Source organism: Uranotaenia lowii, chromosome 1 (assembly GCF_029784155.1).
Source record: "Uranotaenia lowii strain MFRU-FL chromosome 1, ASM2978415v1, whole genome shotgun sequence".
NCBI classification, from domain to species: Eukaryota; Metazoa; Arthropoda; class Insecta; order Diptera; family Culicidae; genus Uranotaenia; species Uranotaenia lowii.
In genome coordinates, this window is record NC_073691.1 from 178353878 (window position 1) to 178371139 (window position 17262).

The 17262-nt window shown below is 42.7% G+C and overlaps 2 protein-coding genes across 3 annotated transcripts in view; both read left to right on the forward strand.

The window, feature by feature from the left end:
- The window catches only part of LOC129738260 (GIGYF family protein Gyf), a 33274-nt gene extending 17216 nt beyond the window's left edge, over nucleotides 1-16058 (forward strand). For both annotated transcript variants that reach the window (XM_055729444.1, XM_055729448.1), the window contains exons 2-8: nucleotides 6660-7493; nucleotides 7556-7714; nucleotides 7779-9975; nucleotides 10040-12328; nucleotides 12391-12465; nucleotides 12765-12919; nucleotides 13030-16058. In XM_055729444.1, coding sequence (XP_055585419.1) covers nucleotides 6987-7493; nucleotides 7556-7714; nucleotides 7779-9975; nucleotides 10040-12328; nucleotides 12391-12465; nucleotides 12765-12919; nucleotides 13030-13155 — 5508 coding nt within the window. In that variant the 5' untranslated portion in view covers nucleotides 6660-6986 and the 3' untranslated portion in view covers nucleotides 13156-16058. The remainder of the gene's footprint in view (nucleotides 1-6659; nucleotides 7494-7555; nucleotides 7715-7778; nucleotides 9976-10039; nucleotides 12329-12390; nucleotides 12466-12764; nucleotides 12920-13029) is intronic.
- On the forward strand, nucleotides 595-5717 carry LOC129738270 (organic cation transporter protein-like). The gene has a single exon (XM_055729456.1). The coding sequence runs from the start codon at nucleotides 1030-1032 to the stop codon at nucleotides 2755-2757; it is 1728 nt and encodes a 575-aa protein (XP_055585431.1). The 5' UTR covers nucleotides 595-1029; the 3' UTR covers nucleotides 2758-5717.
- Nucleotides 16059-17262: the final 1204 nt, after the last annotated feature.

A 17262-nucleotide genomic window follows, 5' to 3' on the forward strand; every position in this document is an offset into this window, starting at 1 on the left:
TCATTGATTCAAAGGAAACAGGAGTTTGATTCAAAAATATGAATATTTTGTTTGTGTGAATATAACAGTTTTAACTCGTTTCAAAATCAAAGTTTTCTCTGTGTGTACCCCATTAATTTTACTGAACGCTCGGCAATTTTATCGAGAAGCTGGTAAAATTTACCGAAACGACGATGATTTTTACTGAACTAACTTTAACTGTCCGGTGTTTTTTTCCAAACCGGATTATTTTTATTTTTACAGAATATGTTTAGCTTTTTCAAAACTTATTTTGTCAGTTCCACTATGGGACCAAAAAGTTCAATGTTGATGCTTTGAAAATTTGAAGCATCACAGACGGAGACCGTACAAAGTACCGAAAACTGGCAAAACTGGAAGCATTGGCAGATCTTACAACTACCAATCCGCCGGGGCTGTTGTGAATGAATCGACGTGCGTCGTCGTCGGCAGCTGGCTGGCTGGCTGAGAGTGTGCTGGCTGTGGTCTCATAAATTTTCCCTATTTCGGTTCTTCCGCGCCAGCAGCATACAAATCGACAGAAGCCAACGGTAGCACACAAAGAAACCGAGCCTCTGCTTGAACGCTGGTTAGCGCTATCTATGGCTCTCCTCAGCCCGTCGGGGGTTTTCCCTCGCGAGCGGTTCACCGATTGATTCATTCTTCCGTCAACACGCGTTCCGTTCGGTTGTTGGCTCCTGCTTGGGTGGCGTCGTCTTGAGCCCGTACCCTGTCCACCCGGCAAGCGAAAAACTAATCGTGGAGAACAATTTAAGACATAGCTCCAAATGTGGCTCTTCCCATTGAGAACTTAGGACTAGTCATAAACCGTGCATAATAAACGCCAGTAGTCACCAAATAGAGTAAAACTGTGTCACACTCTAGCGGGCTATTTTAAGTGCATTTTTCGGGTGCCAAAAAGACTGAGTTGCTGGTGTGAAAAAGTTCATCAGAAGCGGGTGCGGTTTGGCAAAAAGAAAGAGTGTGCGCGGTGGAAATCGATATTTCAGCTACTGCTGCTAGCTAGACGTGATGGGGTACGACGAAGTGCTAACGCATCTGGGCGGATTTGGCCGGTACCAGAAGAAGATTTACGTGCTGCTATGTCTGCCGGCAATAAGCTGTGCATTCCACAAGTTGGCCGGCGTTTTTCTGCTAGCCACACCGGAGTACCGGTGCAAGTTGCCCTTTGAGGTGGATAATGCCACGTACGAGCTGCCGCCAGAGTTGATGTCAATGGCCTACCCTATGGATTCGTTTACGAAGAAGTACTCAACCTGTACCTATTTGGATGTGAACTACACTCAGGAATATTTGGACAGTGGAACGCCGGCCAAGGATGCCGTGAGCTGTAACCGATGGGTTTACGACCGGTCCAGATATGAGAGTAGTACCGTGACGGATTGGGATATGGTCTGTGACCGGAATTGGCTGAGGGCTTCGGCCGATTCCCTATTTATGGTGGGAGTCATGTTGGGCAGTATCATTTTTGGATATTTGTCCGATAAATATGGAAGAAAGCCCATATTTTTCGCATCGCTGGTGACCCAGGTGATTTTCGGAGTGTTGGCTGGAATTGCACCGGAATTTTTCACCTATACGATAGCTAGGATTTTGGTGGGTGCCACAACGTCGGGAGTATTTTTGGTGGCCTATGTAATTGCCATGGAAATGGTAGGACCGAATGATCGACTTTATGCCGGAGTAGTCTGCATGATGTTCTTTTCTGTGGGTTACATGCTGACGGCAGGTTTTGCCTATTACATCCATGATTGGCGAACGCTCCAGATTGCCCTGACTTTACCCGGAATAGTGTTTCTAAGCTACTGGTGGTTCATCCCGGAGTCTTCGCGCTGGTTAATCTCCAACAATCGTCCAGCGGAAGCTATCACAATCATCCAGAAGGTAGCCAAATCGAACAAAGTCACCGTACCTGCCGATGTTCTGGACAAATTAGTGGAGGAAGACAAAGCTGCTCTAGAAAAGGATAAAAACGAAGAGAAACCATCACTCCTGGACATATTCAAATACCCGAATCTCCGACGCAAAGCCTTACTAATTTTCTTCGACTGGTTTGTTAATAGTGGCACCTACTATGGATTGTCCTGGAACACGAACAACCTCGGAGGTAACCCGCTGCTTAACTTTGTCATCAGTGGAGCCGTTGAAATTCCGGCCTATTCATTCTTACTGCTAACGCTGAATCGCTGGGGTCGCAGAACAATCCTGTGCGGATGTATGATCTTTGCCGGCGTCATGCTCCTTTCGACTATGCTCGTTCCGGAAAACATGCCCTGGTTGATTGTACTTTTGGCGATGCTGGGAAAACTGGCAATTACTTCCAGCTACGGCACGGTGTACGTCTTCTCGGCGGAACAATTCCCTACGGTAATCCGCAACGTAGCCCTCGGAGCCGCTTCCACATCTGCCCGTGTTGGCGGAATACTCGCTCCGTACTTCAACCTGCTGGGCGACTACTGGCAACCCCTGCCGTTGCTAATCTTCGGGGCCATGGCCTTCGCCGGTGGACTCTTATCTCTCCTGCTTCCGGAGACGCACAACCAGAAGCTGCCGGAAACCATTGCTGATGGGGAAAACTTCGGCAAGGTGAAAACAATCCCTGGGGAACCGCTCTCGGTAGCCGGGCGGGATGCCGATATAGAAAAAACAACCGAAGAGATGCAGGTACTGAATCCGGTGACCGCTGGCGTTGTCGATGAAAATCAAACTGGTGAAAATTTGCGTAAAGAAAAGTACTAACCAGCTCCAGGCAGGTACCAAACGGGCGCATCTCGTAAGCGATAGTTTGTATTATTAGGTAATAGTGATCAGGCCAGTATTTCCAATAATTGAGATGGAACGAGGTAGCTTAGAAAAAAATTGGGACACGCCCTCAACCTACTTCATACAAAGGTACTTAGTTAGGTATTAGTCAGGTAGGTCTGTCGAAGCGAAGAACCCCTATAACAAGTGCATGAACCGATCATCTCAGCTTATGATTTCAAGTAGCGTACGAAGTTAAACCGATTTCAAAGTTCAACTGAAAAACCGCGTGCATGTACTTAACAATTTCAAATATCTAGAAGTCGACATCGTTAGGACACGATTCCTTTACACGCAAATCATAATCGACAGCCGAATAATTATAGGAAAATCTCTTTAGTTCAGTTCCAAACAAATTCATCCATCAAGATCACGCGAGCCAACGTCTATAAAGGTATTATTTTTCGCACGTTTCTGGTTTCTCCTAGCTAAAGCTTGAGCTAGTACCTACAACCAGCGAACCGAAACCGGCAAACGGGTTCAAGCACACATTTCTCACCTACCATCTGATGTGTGTATTTTTTTTTTTTTTGTTTGTCATTAGCTCCGCTGTTTCCAGAAATGGTAGAACGCGGTCTGAATATTTTTTTCGGCGAAAAAAAAATGATGGAAAACAGCGTGCCAAGATAAACCGTATACGGAGTGTAGAGGAAACTGCTAATTTTTTATCGAGGATTATTCTGACGTGTTGTTAGTTGGAAAAACGCCGAATCAGTATTGCAGCAACAATTTTTACCGTAAAGAATCGCACTCATTGGAAGGCAATTTTGATTCTTTTTTTCTCAATTCCAAGAAATGCACCCGCTATGTTCATCGATCATAATTCATAATTATGGGTACCATTTTTTTGGTAAATTGACAGTGGGACAACCGAATTTGGGTGCCTTCTTTCCTTTAATATTTAAAGCACCGCTGCGCGCATGTCAGGGCTATAATTTGTGTAACCATATGCATTGATCCTTCCCCTTCAGATGAAAATGTTGGGCAGAAAGAGAGTCAAAACAATTTATGTGCTCGAGAGCCTAAAATATCTTCGGATGCTGCTGGTCGATTAAAACATTCCAAGAAAAGGTGTACACGTTTTGTTCGTATGTACACCACCAACCTTAGTTCGACACTATTATTGCTGAAACAAGGCAAACACAGAAAGGTGAAAAAAAGCAAACGAAAAAATGGAGATGTAATGAGAGCCGGCAGTTTCAATTCCTATCGCCTGACATCGTACGATTTTAGTGAAACTACCACGTGGATGCGCGTCATCGACAACGGCGAGGTGTGACGGATGATGAAACGTGACTCATTTTCTGCATATGGTCTAGCATTAGGTAGACCGTTAGTGTTCATTTTGGGATGAACTGTGATATATCGAGTAGGAAATTTTTGTTATTTTTTGTTATAGTTTCTCTTGATTGTACCCCAATTTTTTAATTTTAGGTCTATTCTTATAAGAACTGTATCGAAAACTCTTTAGCAAGATCTTTCTGTGAATAACAACTAAATAAGTTTATTATTTTAATTTTTCCTATATGGTTTATTGAAGATCAGTATAATTAGAAACAATATCATGGTCAACATAAGTCAAAAAATTATGTTCTAAAGAATGATCGCACTTTTGATGAAATGCCTTCCATCAGGTTCTGCACAGTAGCTTTTGTGCATTTATTTCCTGGATGCTGCCTTTCAATTTTTCTCGAATTCTTCCATGCTTTGAGAAACTGTCTCCTCCTTCCTAAAGATCCTCTTCACAATCGTTCAATCGGTCGGAGATCTGGACAATTTGGTGGATTGATGATTTTCTCGACAAATTAGATATTATTTTCTGAAAGCACTGCGGTACAGGCTTGGCGTAATGTCCAGATGCCAAATCCGTCCAGAAGAGAGGAGGATACTGATGCTTTTTATAGAGGGGCAGCAATATTGTTTTCAACTTTCATCTTTGTTAACATGAGCATTCATTGTACCTTTGGTGAAGAAAATACTTGACCGCAGACCACGGATAGAAATAGCTTTCCATACTAGAACCTTTTGCCCAATTTCTTTCCATCGCAATCATGCAGTCATCATCCTCCATCACCTCGTCTGTCGATTTCGTGCAGAATTGTGGCCCGGGAAACGTTCTTGAATCTTGTTTGACGTAGGTTTCGTCGTCCATTAAGATGCACCTGTGGCTGTTGTCCAGAATCCGTTCGTAAAGTTTCCATGCCTTTGTTTTTGCTCGAGATTGTTGCTCTACTGATTTCTTAGGTACCTTCCGCTTCTTGTACGTCTTCAAGGAGATCATTCCAATGCTAATTTTGAACTTTTTAGCCAGATCACGCGTTGAAACCGATCGGTTACGTTTGATATGATGTTGTAGGTAACACCCTTTTCAGTGCACCAAGTGGGCAGAATTTTCTTTCTAGTTTCAAGATTAATACGAACCATAGCGAAGATGAAAAAACTTATCTGAACGAATTGATTTCACAACATGTAAACAAACTTTTGCTTGCATACACACAGAAACAAGTTTACCCATTTTTGAGTAAACTAGTTTTTAAAGTTGCACTATTTAGTGCCGGTTGTAGGAACAATTCCTGGGCATGATTCTCGAATCGTATCAAAGGACTGAGGAGTTGGCGACTAACAATTCAAAATATCAAAATCTTAACGTGTCGTGACCAAATAAACCAATCTAGTTTCCAAACGGGTTTCAATTGACTTTACCTAAATTTTTAGGTCGCGTCAATCCTGTGTCCGATTATTTAATGAATAGATTCGGACGGATCAGACCATCAGCTCCCGTCCACGCAATAAAACATTGATTTCTTATCATTCTCAAACAAAAACACAATCAGTCGTCGTCGGGTCATTTATACGACGATAAATTCCCAATAAAGCCAAACAGAAAAAAAAACAACTCAACACTCATTGACTGTTGAAGTTTTGTCTCCGTGCGCGGACCATTCGAAGAAGAATGCATATCGCTCGCTAATTGAAGCGCTTATTTTTTCCGACCATCAATCAATTGATTAACCCATATGTTTTGGTTCACTCGCCACATCCCACAACTCAGCTGATCAAATAGTGGCATCGTACCATATTCAAATGATATCTCAAAGGGGAAATTAATAACAACCTTTAGTTAAGAGATGTAGGTTCGGTCTCTGTCGTGAGTCAGATTTAATTTAGATGAAAAATACGTTGTAGGCGGAAAAAAATTCCTCATCTCTTAGACTGAATCAGGAAACAGGACCACAAGCGCTATATAGTTTCACATCAAAATCAACCAATCAACTAAAATCCTGCAGTTTAATATTTATAACTATAAAATACCTTTTAAAAAACGAATAAGAAACCTGGTTTAGGAAACCACGTGTTTTGGAAAATACTCAAATTCCATTCGTTTACTTTAAGCTACACGTACTTTAATTCTAAATACTTACTTATTAGCCATGCTGCGTGTTAGACCTAGATCTTAAATAGAAATACGATCAACTCACTTGTCTCCGCTGTATACAATTTAGAATTTATGCTATTAAAAAAAACCAGAGTTTTGTTTCTTTTCATTTGAAAAATAAATAAAATGCTACTGCTCTAAGGATTTTTTTTTTACTTTCGCTATCCGAAATCCTTGCTATGTTGTCTACCTATCCTGTATGTTCTCTGAGTTTCCAAATATCTCGACAATCTTTTCTGCACTATGGGCTTGGCCTTTCTAGAGAACAATGTATTTCGTTTTTTTTAAATATCAACCACCTTCCGAACCAACCAACCGCTTTCCAGATCCTGAACTTTTTACCACGCATTTCTATGTGTCGATTTTAATATTCTGATTTCCATATACCTCTATCCCTTCACAGGACTCAACCGAAAAGCTAGAGGTGTGCTTTTCACCGGCATCGCGTCCGGGAATTTTTCGAGCGAAAGACGATTACCATTGATAAGAGGCGTTGAATAACATCTAAACGCAGAAAAGCGAAAGGGGAAGAATTAGAGGCGAGCATATTTTGTCAGTAGACAAACGGAAGATCAACACCATCGGCATTAGCTGATAAAGGTGAAAACATTTAAGGCAAGGAGCAAAGCATCTTCACTACTACTATCACTACTTGTTGCGAACGACACTTTTGGTGGATTGCAAGAAGGGGCTCAATAGTGAACCATTTACTGAAGTCAAAATCAACAGCATGGGTGACGCTATCAACTTTGGACCGGCCTGGCTCCGCAAGGTTGCTACCTTCGATAGTAACGCCGTGAGCAGCATCGGTGGTCCACCCCATAGTAACAACAACAACAATGCCACCAACAGTAACAGTAGCAGTAGCAGCAGCATCAGCAACAATCAGCAGACCAGCAGCAGCAACATCAACATCAACAACAACAGTACCAGCAGTTTGAGCGGAGGAGGTGGCGGTGGTGGCGGCACGATGCCAGGAGCAACGGCAGCATCGTTGGCGGCTGCTAATGCAATGGCGGCAGCAGCAGCAGCCGCCGCCGCTTCCTCGGGGACGCGCTATCCGCTAGCCGAATTTCGATACGGGCGGGAGGAGATGTTGGCACTGTTTGACATCAAAGCAGTCAAAACGCCAGAGATACTGCCGAACTTCAAATATCTCTATATAGAGAAGGTGCAGTGTCCTCTGGCGTTGACTCCCTGTACCGAGGAAGAAGGGACACCGGAAGCGGATACCAGGGTGAGCAGAAGCAAGACCACGTGTTTTATTCTATATAATCCATAATGAGTCATTATTTTCAGCGCCTTTGGCAAACTCGAAGCATCTCCTTGGGTGTGCCGGGACGCGGGGCTCGTGGCGGTTCGGTCGATCGAGGTAGAGGTCGCGGTAGGGGTGTCTATCTTGGTGGTTATCAACGGTCAACCTCTTTCTATGACGATGAATCCAGGAGCGTGGGAAGAGTTAGTATTTGCTTCATTGCTATGCACTGTCAGAAAAGTATTTTAACTTGTTTAATCCTACCAGGGTGATCGACCATGGCTGGAACGGAACGGAACCGGTGGGCCAATCGGAGGCGGTAGTACTGGACCTGGAGGGCCTGGCGGAGCCGAAATCGATTGGAACAATTCGTCTTCGTCGCCGCGTAAGGAGTTTGGTGTACGGACTCGGTCTGCGAACATGGAAAGCTGGCGTAGAACTCGACCAGAGGAGGAACCCACGGCCACGGATTGGCGCAGTGGCGGTTTGAATACGAGCCTTTCGGGATCTAACTTGCGGGACAAGTGGTCTCGATCGACTAGCTGGCGGGAGGAGGACAGCGGTGCAGGCGACGGGTCCGTGTTGGGTCGTCCCGGGCTGAATAGCTTGCACACGTCAGCTAGTAGCGAACGTATGATCCCTTCATCGGGGGTCTATAAACCGCGCATGTCCGCCTTGAGTGGTCCTGGTGCTGCTGGTGAGCTGAATACTAGTGGAGGTAGTAGTGGTGGAGGTATTTTGAGACGTCATTGGGATACGGAGGATCAACTTCCGGAATGGGCTACGGAAAATCCATCCGATTACGGTGGAAGCTTCGATGCCAGTGGTGCGTTCCATGATTCGGATAATGACAATGACGGCCGTCTGGAAGACGACGGTAGTAGAGAGAATCACGTTGACAGGAAGCATGGACTTGTCCCCAGTTCCAGAAGGAGTGTATCCTCGAAAGAAGGCAGCGAAGCAAAGGAAGAAGTAATAGTAACCAATCATCTAACGGAGAATCAAAGTTTGGTAGATGATCTGTCCAAGGTGAATAAAAAAGAAGACACACCGAAGACTGATCAAAAACTGGAACCAGAAGTTGTGAAACCAAAAGATGAAGTCACTAGTGTGAAGGGCATCTCATCCTCCCGAGAGTCCGTCGTAAATTCGCACCTTCCTCCAAGCGATGTTGCAAAAACGACCCCCCATGAAAAGGATGCTGATATTGATATTCCGAAATCGGTTGCCAATGATTTAGCTAGTAGTTCTGTAAGCAACATTCACAAACCCAGTGTGACTCTTGACAAAGCTAACAATGAGGCGCAATCTAGAGACGAGCCGAAAAAATCTGCATCTAGTTCTAGCGTGGATCGCATGCAAGAGGTAGCAGATGATATGGTGGCACAATTGATCATGGATGATGAATACACGGGAACCAGCGAACCGGATCCCGTATCCCGTGCGATGGACAAGTCTCCTGTTCTTGGTGCTCAAATTCCGATCAACTTGCTTCTCTCGAAAGATCCTGTAGCGATGCAGCAACTTTTTGGATCCGGCAACAGTAACAGTAGTGGAGGAAATCGAAGCATGTTGACGTCAGATATGAACCGGTCAATGTTGCATGGCGTGGGCCCCCAAATACCACCAATGGTGGCAGGAACCGATATTTGGTATTACCGTGACCCTCAGGGCAAGGTGCAAGGTCCATTCCCTGCTTCCGAGATGACCGAGTGGTATCGGGCCGGCTATTTTGACGATTCTCTATCCGTGCGACGTGCGTGCGATGAAATCTACACTACCCTTGGTACGTTTGTGGCTCTCTGTAGCGGTGCCATTCCATTTTTGAACTCGATGAACATACCACCGATTAAGAGTAGTAGTGTTAATTCGAAGCCACAGCAGCAGCCACAACCTCCGCCTGGTCCAACAAGCTCATTCCAGCAACAAAAATCAGCTGCCACACTCCAACATCTCCAGCAGCAGCAACAACAACAACAGCAACAGCCTCCGCAGCTTGATTCTGATCTTTCGGCTCAGTTCCAGTTTACGAAAAAGCTGCATCTGCTGCGTCAGCAGAGTCTTCTCATGCAGAAACTAGCGTCTTCTGAAAACTGGCCTCTTATGTCACAAGAGCAGCAGAATGCCATCATCGCTCAACATATGGCCCAGTTACAGCTGACTGATAGTATGCTGATCTCGCCTTCGCTTCCAACACCAACCAGCTCATCGAATCCGCCGAATCCGGCAAGTATTTTCGGTGGCGTTCTTCCGCCATCACAGGATTCACTAGTCAATCTCAAACAGGCCCAGCAACATCAAGCCCAACATCAGGCGGCCCAAGTGCAGCAGTCGCAGCCTCCTTCACAACCTGGTCAACATCCGGTACTAGAACAGCTGCAAAAATCTAACAGTCTGACTAATGCGTTCCAAAAGATGCAACTACCAGACTTTGGACCGTCGCAACCTGGTCGCCCTATGCTTGGTAAGTTCCATAGCTTCATCATTATCATTCGCTATAGTTACATTCGTTACATGGTTTTTTACAGGTAATTTGAATGTCGATCACACTGCTGGCCATGATCATATTGGGCAACTCGGGCAACTCCATAATATTAATTTTAATCACCAACCGCTAGTACAAAATCATCCCCTCGGCTCCAGTATGCTTCTGAAGCATAATCTGATGGGCAACCTTACACAGCAGCCGCAACAACAACAACCACCCCAACCCCAGGTACCAAAACCGAATCTGGAAAACGATCCCATACAGTCGTTGTTGATGCAACTATCGATGCATAAACAACAGCAGCAACAACCACCACAGCAGCAGCAGCCGCAACCGAGCAAGAATCCACTCGAAATGATGTCACCTTGGTTGCAAACCCAAGGAATGCCTCCACAGCAACCGCAACAACAACCATCCCAACGCCCTCTGAGCAGTGGTTGGGGCGATTTGCCACCGACGAGTGCCACTTCTTTCGGTTCATTGATGCAGCAGCATCAACAACAGCAGCAACAGCCGCAGCAACCTTCGACTCAATCGCAGCCTCAACCGGTTCATCTGGGCGGAAACCATCCGCTCATGAATGCCCTCAACTCTGCTAACGAACCGCAGGCCCCATCTGTCGTTTCACTGTTCAAGCATCATCAACAAGCAGAGAAACAAAACCAAGACAAGCTTGTTGTTGAATCTCAACAGCAAAACCATTTGCATCAGCAACAGCAACAACATTTATCGCAGCACCAACAGCTGCAACAGCAGCAGCAACAACAGCAGCAACAGCATCATCATCATCAGCAACAATCACAGTTGCAACAACAGCCTTCTCAACAGCAGCAACAGCAGCAACAACAACAACAAATCAATCATCAGCAGACACAACAACAAAAGCAGCAACAACCACGGCATGAAAGTGTAACTGCTTTGCAGCAACAACATCAGCAACCCCAACAGCAGCAGTTTATTTCTCACTCTCAAAAAGAGGAACGTAAAGAGCAGCATGATCATCACTTGCAGCAAGCTCAACAACAGATACAACAGCAACAACAAACACACTTCTCGCAAGTTGCCAAATCCGACAAACCAGTGAGCAACAATAAGCAACATAGCAACAAAATTATCAACAACATTGATAATGATGATCAACAACAGCAACCACCACAGCAACATCAGCAGCAATCTCAAAAATCTGGCGTTGCTCAGCAGAAGGGAAATAAGAAGCCGCCAGCAAATCAGCAAAACAAACAGCACACTCCCGATGACGATCAGGGAGAGTTTATCAACATGAAGAAAGAAATTGAGGAGAAGAAACGACAGAAAGAGTTAAAAAAGCAACAACAGGAAGAACTGAAGCGAAAACAGCTGGAAGAGAAGAAAAAGCAGGAAGAGATTGAAGCCCAAAAGAAGGCTAAACTGTTGGAAGTTCAACGCAGAGAAGCGATCAAGATCCAAGAGCAACAGCAACCAACACCGCAGCATCAGCAACAGGCTCGCCCGGCTGCAAAGGCTGCTCCGTGGTCTGCTACTGCTGCCGAAACTGCCAATGTCGGAGGGCCCAGCTTGGCTGAAATTCAGAAAGCTGAACGTGAACGTCGTGCTGTCCTGGCTCGTCAGGAGCAAACACTGCGCGAGCAACAGCAACAGCATGAATTGCTCGAATTACAATCTCAACTGGATAGTAAGCTCAAGTGGAACCCTCAAAATCTGGTACCACAGAACATAAAATCCTTGGCAGAAATCCAAGCTGAAGAAGCTGCAGCTGCTGAGCGTACTAGAGAAAAGAATGCGGCAACCATTACTGCTGCAGCTATTGCTGCATCGGCTGCTAAAGCCGCCAAGAAAGATGATATGTTGGGAACGGCAGTCTGGCAGAACCAGGGAGGTGTACTTACCTGGAACACGACCAAGTTGTGGGGTAACGGTGGTGACGAAATGAGCTCTGGTGGCTTCTGGGAGGAACCAAATTCCTCAAATAACAAAAATGGTCGTAAGCAACAACAAAACGCCCATCAACAGCAACAACAGCAGGCACAAAATCAGAAACAACTGCTGAGTAAGAGTAAGACAATGGGCAGCATTTCTACTGCTGCGTCTTCAAATGCTGTGGCAGCCGCCAAGCAACAGCAGCAGCAAAAGAATCATCAGCAACAACAGCAGCAGCAACAACACCAGGCTAAGAATGCTACCGGAAAAGGAGCTTCAGCTGGTGGAAAGAGCTCTGCCGCATCTTCGCATGCCGCTAAAGACGAGCGTGGACATCGCGGCGGAGACCAAACTAACGAGTTTACCGGTTGGTGCACTCGTGCGCTAACCTCCCTGAATAGCAATGTTGATAGTAAGTTAACTGGTGACATGACAATAATTTCCGATTCTCTAAACGTTAAACTTTACTTTCAGTTCCAACATTCGTCGGGTTTTTGCAGGACATAGAATCACCGTTCGAAGTGAAGGACTACATTAGACTTTATCTCGGTAAGTTTAGGTTTTTTTTTCTCGGAAAGTTCAAGTCGGAAGTTCAAGTCAAGTTCGGAATTTAATGCATACGTAATCTCCAAGAATGATTTTATATACTTATTAAAAAAAAAGAAGTATTCACAAAAATCAGCAATTAGCTTTAATGTTTCGATTTAAAAAAAATCTATTTTCAAACATTTGTTTGCGGAAAACCTTGTTATACAGGCTTCTGTAAACTTTTTGAGTTTTAGAAGGAATTCCAATAAAATGTGTAGAAGGTTGTTAAATCTTATTGAGCACGTTGTCTTTCCCTACAGGTGAAACCAAAGAGTGCTCCGAGTTTGCGAAGCAATTTTTGGAAAGACGTTCCAAGTACAAAAACCAGATGCGCCAGAAGAACGCCCACATTGATGACATGTGCAAGCCGGCCCCGGCCATCAATCCATCGTCCAACGATTTCCAAGAAATCAAGGTAAGAGATGCTCGATTTCATTCTTCTTCCAGAAGGTTCCGTTGAATTTACGCGGTGCTGGTGAGGATTGATGATTGATGTCGAATCACTCCCCTATTTCTTATATTCAGGGCAAAAACAAGAAGGTGAAGAAGGGCAAGATGACGAAGCTCGACAATCGAATTCTGGGCTTTTCGGTGACCGCTGCTCCAGACCGTTTGAACGTTGGCGATCGCGACTATGGTGATAATGCTTAGAAGACTTCGGTCCCCGTCGTGCTCCGGACTACTAAACCGGACAAACGGGGCCGAAGAACTGTGGTAAGCTAGAAAGAAGAAAAAGAAGAAGGTAAAGGATGCAGAATTACACACATTTTCTGAATTTTGGATTCTGTTGAGTTAATGAAGATGTTCCGATAAAAAGGGCACATTACTTTAGATAGGAAGATCGAGTGGTAAACTTCAGACTGCCACAGATAACCAGATCAGATCCTTAGGAAGTTAGATATTTTATGTATGTTGGAATACGAAAAAAAGGTTTGGTACCGTTTCTTAGGTTGTAAGTTCGAGGCAATCGTTCGTTGTTAGTTGTTAGGTTTTTCCCTTTTCGATCCCGAAAAAATCGATCATTGTATACCTCTTTTGGCTGAGAAAAAAAACCATCACCGGAAATACGAAATGATCATTCGGCAGAAAAAGTTCGCAAAACCAACATTACTGGAGAATGTAGGCAGAGTTGTAATATTTTATTATTTTCATTTTCATCTTGAAAGATACATATGCTAGTTGCGTTCGAGTTTGAGCAACATAATTTGCAATGAATAAGATTTGAAGCAGTTTACGAACTACTCTGTTGAGTTGGTTGGTTCTTTTTAATGCTTACTAATTGAATTTATTTAGAGTTATCTTTCTTATTTTCCGATTGATGGAATTCGTTGAAAAATTATCTACGTTATTGGAGTTGTACAAGTTGTACAGATATTCGCTGGGAAAAGAGACATAATATAGCTATGGATTAATAATTGATTGTTGAACTGTTGATTGAATGAAAGAACTAATCGAACTGCTTTTTTGAGTTCGCTATTTTGTTTATTTACCTAATGTCTCGCAAAATGTCACACCGCCACATCAACACTTTTAACTGATTCTCTAGTATTTCATGAGATGGCAATTTTCCATTTGTGTTATTTATTAAGAGTTATTACCAATATTCAAATTAGGCATATTTATTTCAATTCAAGGTCACAAAGATTTTTATTTCCACTTTCCTTAACGAATTTCAAATAAATGTTTCTTGTTTTTCTAAAATATGTACGTACACTTATACAAGTCTACGTAAGACTGTATTCTTTTTGTTTTATCCATATTTCTAAATTATGAAAGAGTTTAAAAGTGAAACAATATTTTATCAAACTTTTTTTTTGATTTACGAATGGTTTTATTAAGGCATTTTACTTTTTTTTTTTATCAAAATGGTCGAAAGGATTCAGTTTTTGGAACACGTTTTGAAAATAGGTGAGAATCCATTTCATAGCTAATCAGAACGAATGGTTTTGTAATTTTTTCTGCCAATGATTTTTTTTCGGGATCAATTCGACTCTGTTTTTTAGTTCGCTGCAAAATGTATAACTATCATGAAACAATAAATGAAAGTAAAGTATCCAACTATTAGCAACACATAAAATTAAAACGGAAAAATAAAATAATTACATAGTACGAATAACAATTAGCATTACTGTAATACCATCAAAAACCATAACGAATCAACAGAGCTATCAAAAACATATGATCACTAACATCAACAATTATTATCGAAACATAGCCAAAAATGTGTGTAATTTTACGTGTGGAGATCGTCAAATATTCAAAAAACGAAAAACTACCGTCTCGGAGACTTTGGTTCGATTGTTGAGTTACTATTCTTCTTGTCAGTGCAGATAAGCAAACATATTCAAACCACTAGAAATAATACACGGGACCCAGTTTTCTTTATATTATTGCATGGATAAGTCGAACGACCTACTCTCTTTCTCTCTTCCTTGGATTTGAATTTAATTCTCTCAAAAACGTCTGATTTACATTTTCATAGAAAATCAAAATACGAAAACCTCAAAAGAAAAAAAACGGAGAGAAAGAGATACTGCAACAAGTGTGTAGTAACAACGGAAGATGTTAAGTTCTAAACTTTGTTTCCTAGGTGAGAAATTCAAGACAAAAACAAAAACTTCAACAGAGCTTCCATCAACGGATTGTGCAAAGACCAAAATCCAGAGTTCTGGATAGAGAGAAAAAAAAACTTCGTTTAATTGTTCAATAGACATGTTACACTTGAAAGCTTAAATGCAAAAATTAAAACCAGAGAAAGAGAGCTATTTTTAAAATATTAAAATTTGTTTACTTCTTCGCGTTTCTTCAGTACTTGCGTGTCTATGGCTAAAGGGGAAAGATTTTAAGGACATTAGATATTTGAAAAATGGCATAAGCTGATGATAAAGTTTATTTTTCTCTTCTTTAAGATAACTCGTTAAGAAAACTACAACAATAAAGTGACACGTTTAAAAAAACGGAAAAACTGCTGCTGCTGATGATGATGAAACAATGATGATGATGATAATGTTTATACGATAATAAAAAATAATCTAATAATGATAATGATGATGATGCTGCTACTTGATCGTTTTACTGTATTCGTTTGACAAAAAAAAACTATTATCCTTATTATACATCAACCACCAGTTTATTTCCTTTCTGAGAAAAGAGCAATGGAGTTATAATTAAAAAATGCCGATCCCCAGGATCGCGATTGTTTGTATGATCGTTCGAGAGGCGGAGGCGAACTAAATAATGTTACAGAAAAAATACAAGAAAATCAAGCGCCAAGCGAAAGAAAAAAAGTAAGAAAACTCGGAGAGAAGAATGCGACATTTAACAACAGAAACAAAAGAACGTCGTTGGAGAATTACCAAGAAGGGTACCGTTAATAATAAATCAGCGTATGAAGACGAAAAACAACACAAAACTGAGAAAATAAGAAAGGAAATTGTAAAATTAGTAACAGATGATAAACAGATGAGAAGCCAGAAAATGAAATGATGATACTTTACACAATTTCGTATATAAAAAGAATAAAAAATAGAAGTTATATACCTTTGAAAAATTCATTCACTCCCCGAATGATTACATTGCGAGATAGAAATGAAAGAAAAAAAAACTCCCACGCGGGTTGTCTGACGCTTGAATACGATGTGGACGCGATTGTTATATCATTAGGGCGGGTGGGATCCATGCATTGTATTCCAGTCAACTGATAGAGGAGGGCTAGCATCCGAAAAAATTTAGTCTTTTACAAACTCTCGTTATTGAGAACGACTGTGTTTAGACGACAAACAGTACGTAGGTATGTCAATTTTTCAATCGTTGATAACAATATGTATGGCTCTTTTGTATTCGACAACAACTGAGAGTAGCACATTGTTCATTTGTTCCGTTTTAACCGCCGTTTCCGGTTTATGATTCATCGTTGCACTCGGAAGATTGCTCAAACAAACGTCTAACAAGCGACGATCTTCACAAGTTCTCCGTAATTCGTACATCGGTTAACATATTTTATTTCTTTTCATTTGATGTATGTGGGTAGGATTTGAAATAGGTAGATAATGTTTACCATTGTGAATAAGTGAAGCAATTCGCAACTAAACAACTCCCAGAAAGACATCGACAAGGACGCGATTACCATCGATTGTGAACCAGTGGTTCTGGTGAGTATTTTTTCTCTTAAATGGTTAACATCAGAGACCTGAAAAACACAGAGAACCGGGAATACGCAAAGCTGCTTGAACGTTGAGCTCACGAACTGGGAACTGTTATCGGATACCAGGGTACGTGGATATCCATACCTTGCAAAGGTTTCTTGAAACTTACTTGCTTACTTAATGTTCCCGCGCCGATCCTCCGGTGCATAGGGCCGTGGTAAAAGACCTCCACTGTTGACGATCCGGAGCCAGCGTCTTCACCTGGTCCCAGTCAAGATTCTCGTCGACAGTTCTGATTTCAGCGGCTAGGCTTCGCCGCCACGAGTTTCTGGGTCTGCCTCTTCTTCGATGTCCTTCTGGATTCCAATCTAGCGCCTCTCTGCAAATCTCGTTTTCATCTTTTCGCAGCGTGTGCCCAATCCATCTCCACTTACGTTCCCGAATCTCTATTTCTAGCGCCCTTTGATGACAACGACGATGTAGTTCCTCATTTGAGATCCAGTTGCCAGGCCACCAAGCGCGGATGATATTCCGCAGGCAGCGGTTTACAAGTACTTGTAGTTTTCGCGTCGTTACCGCATATGTGCACCAAGTTTCGCACTCGTACAGAAAT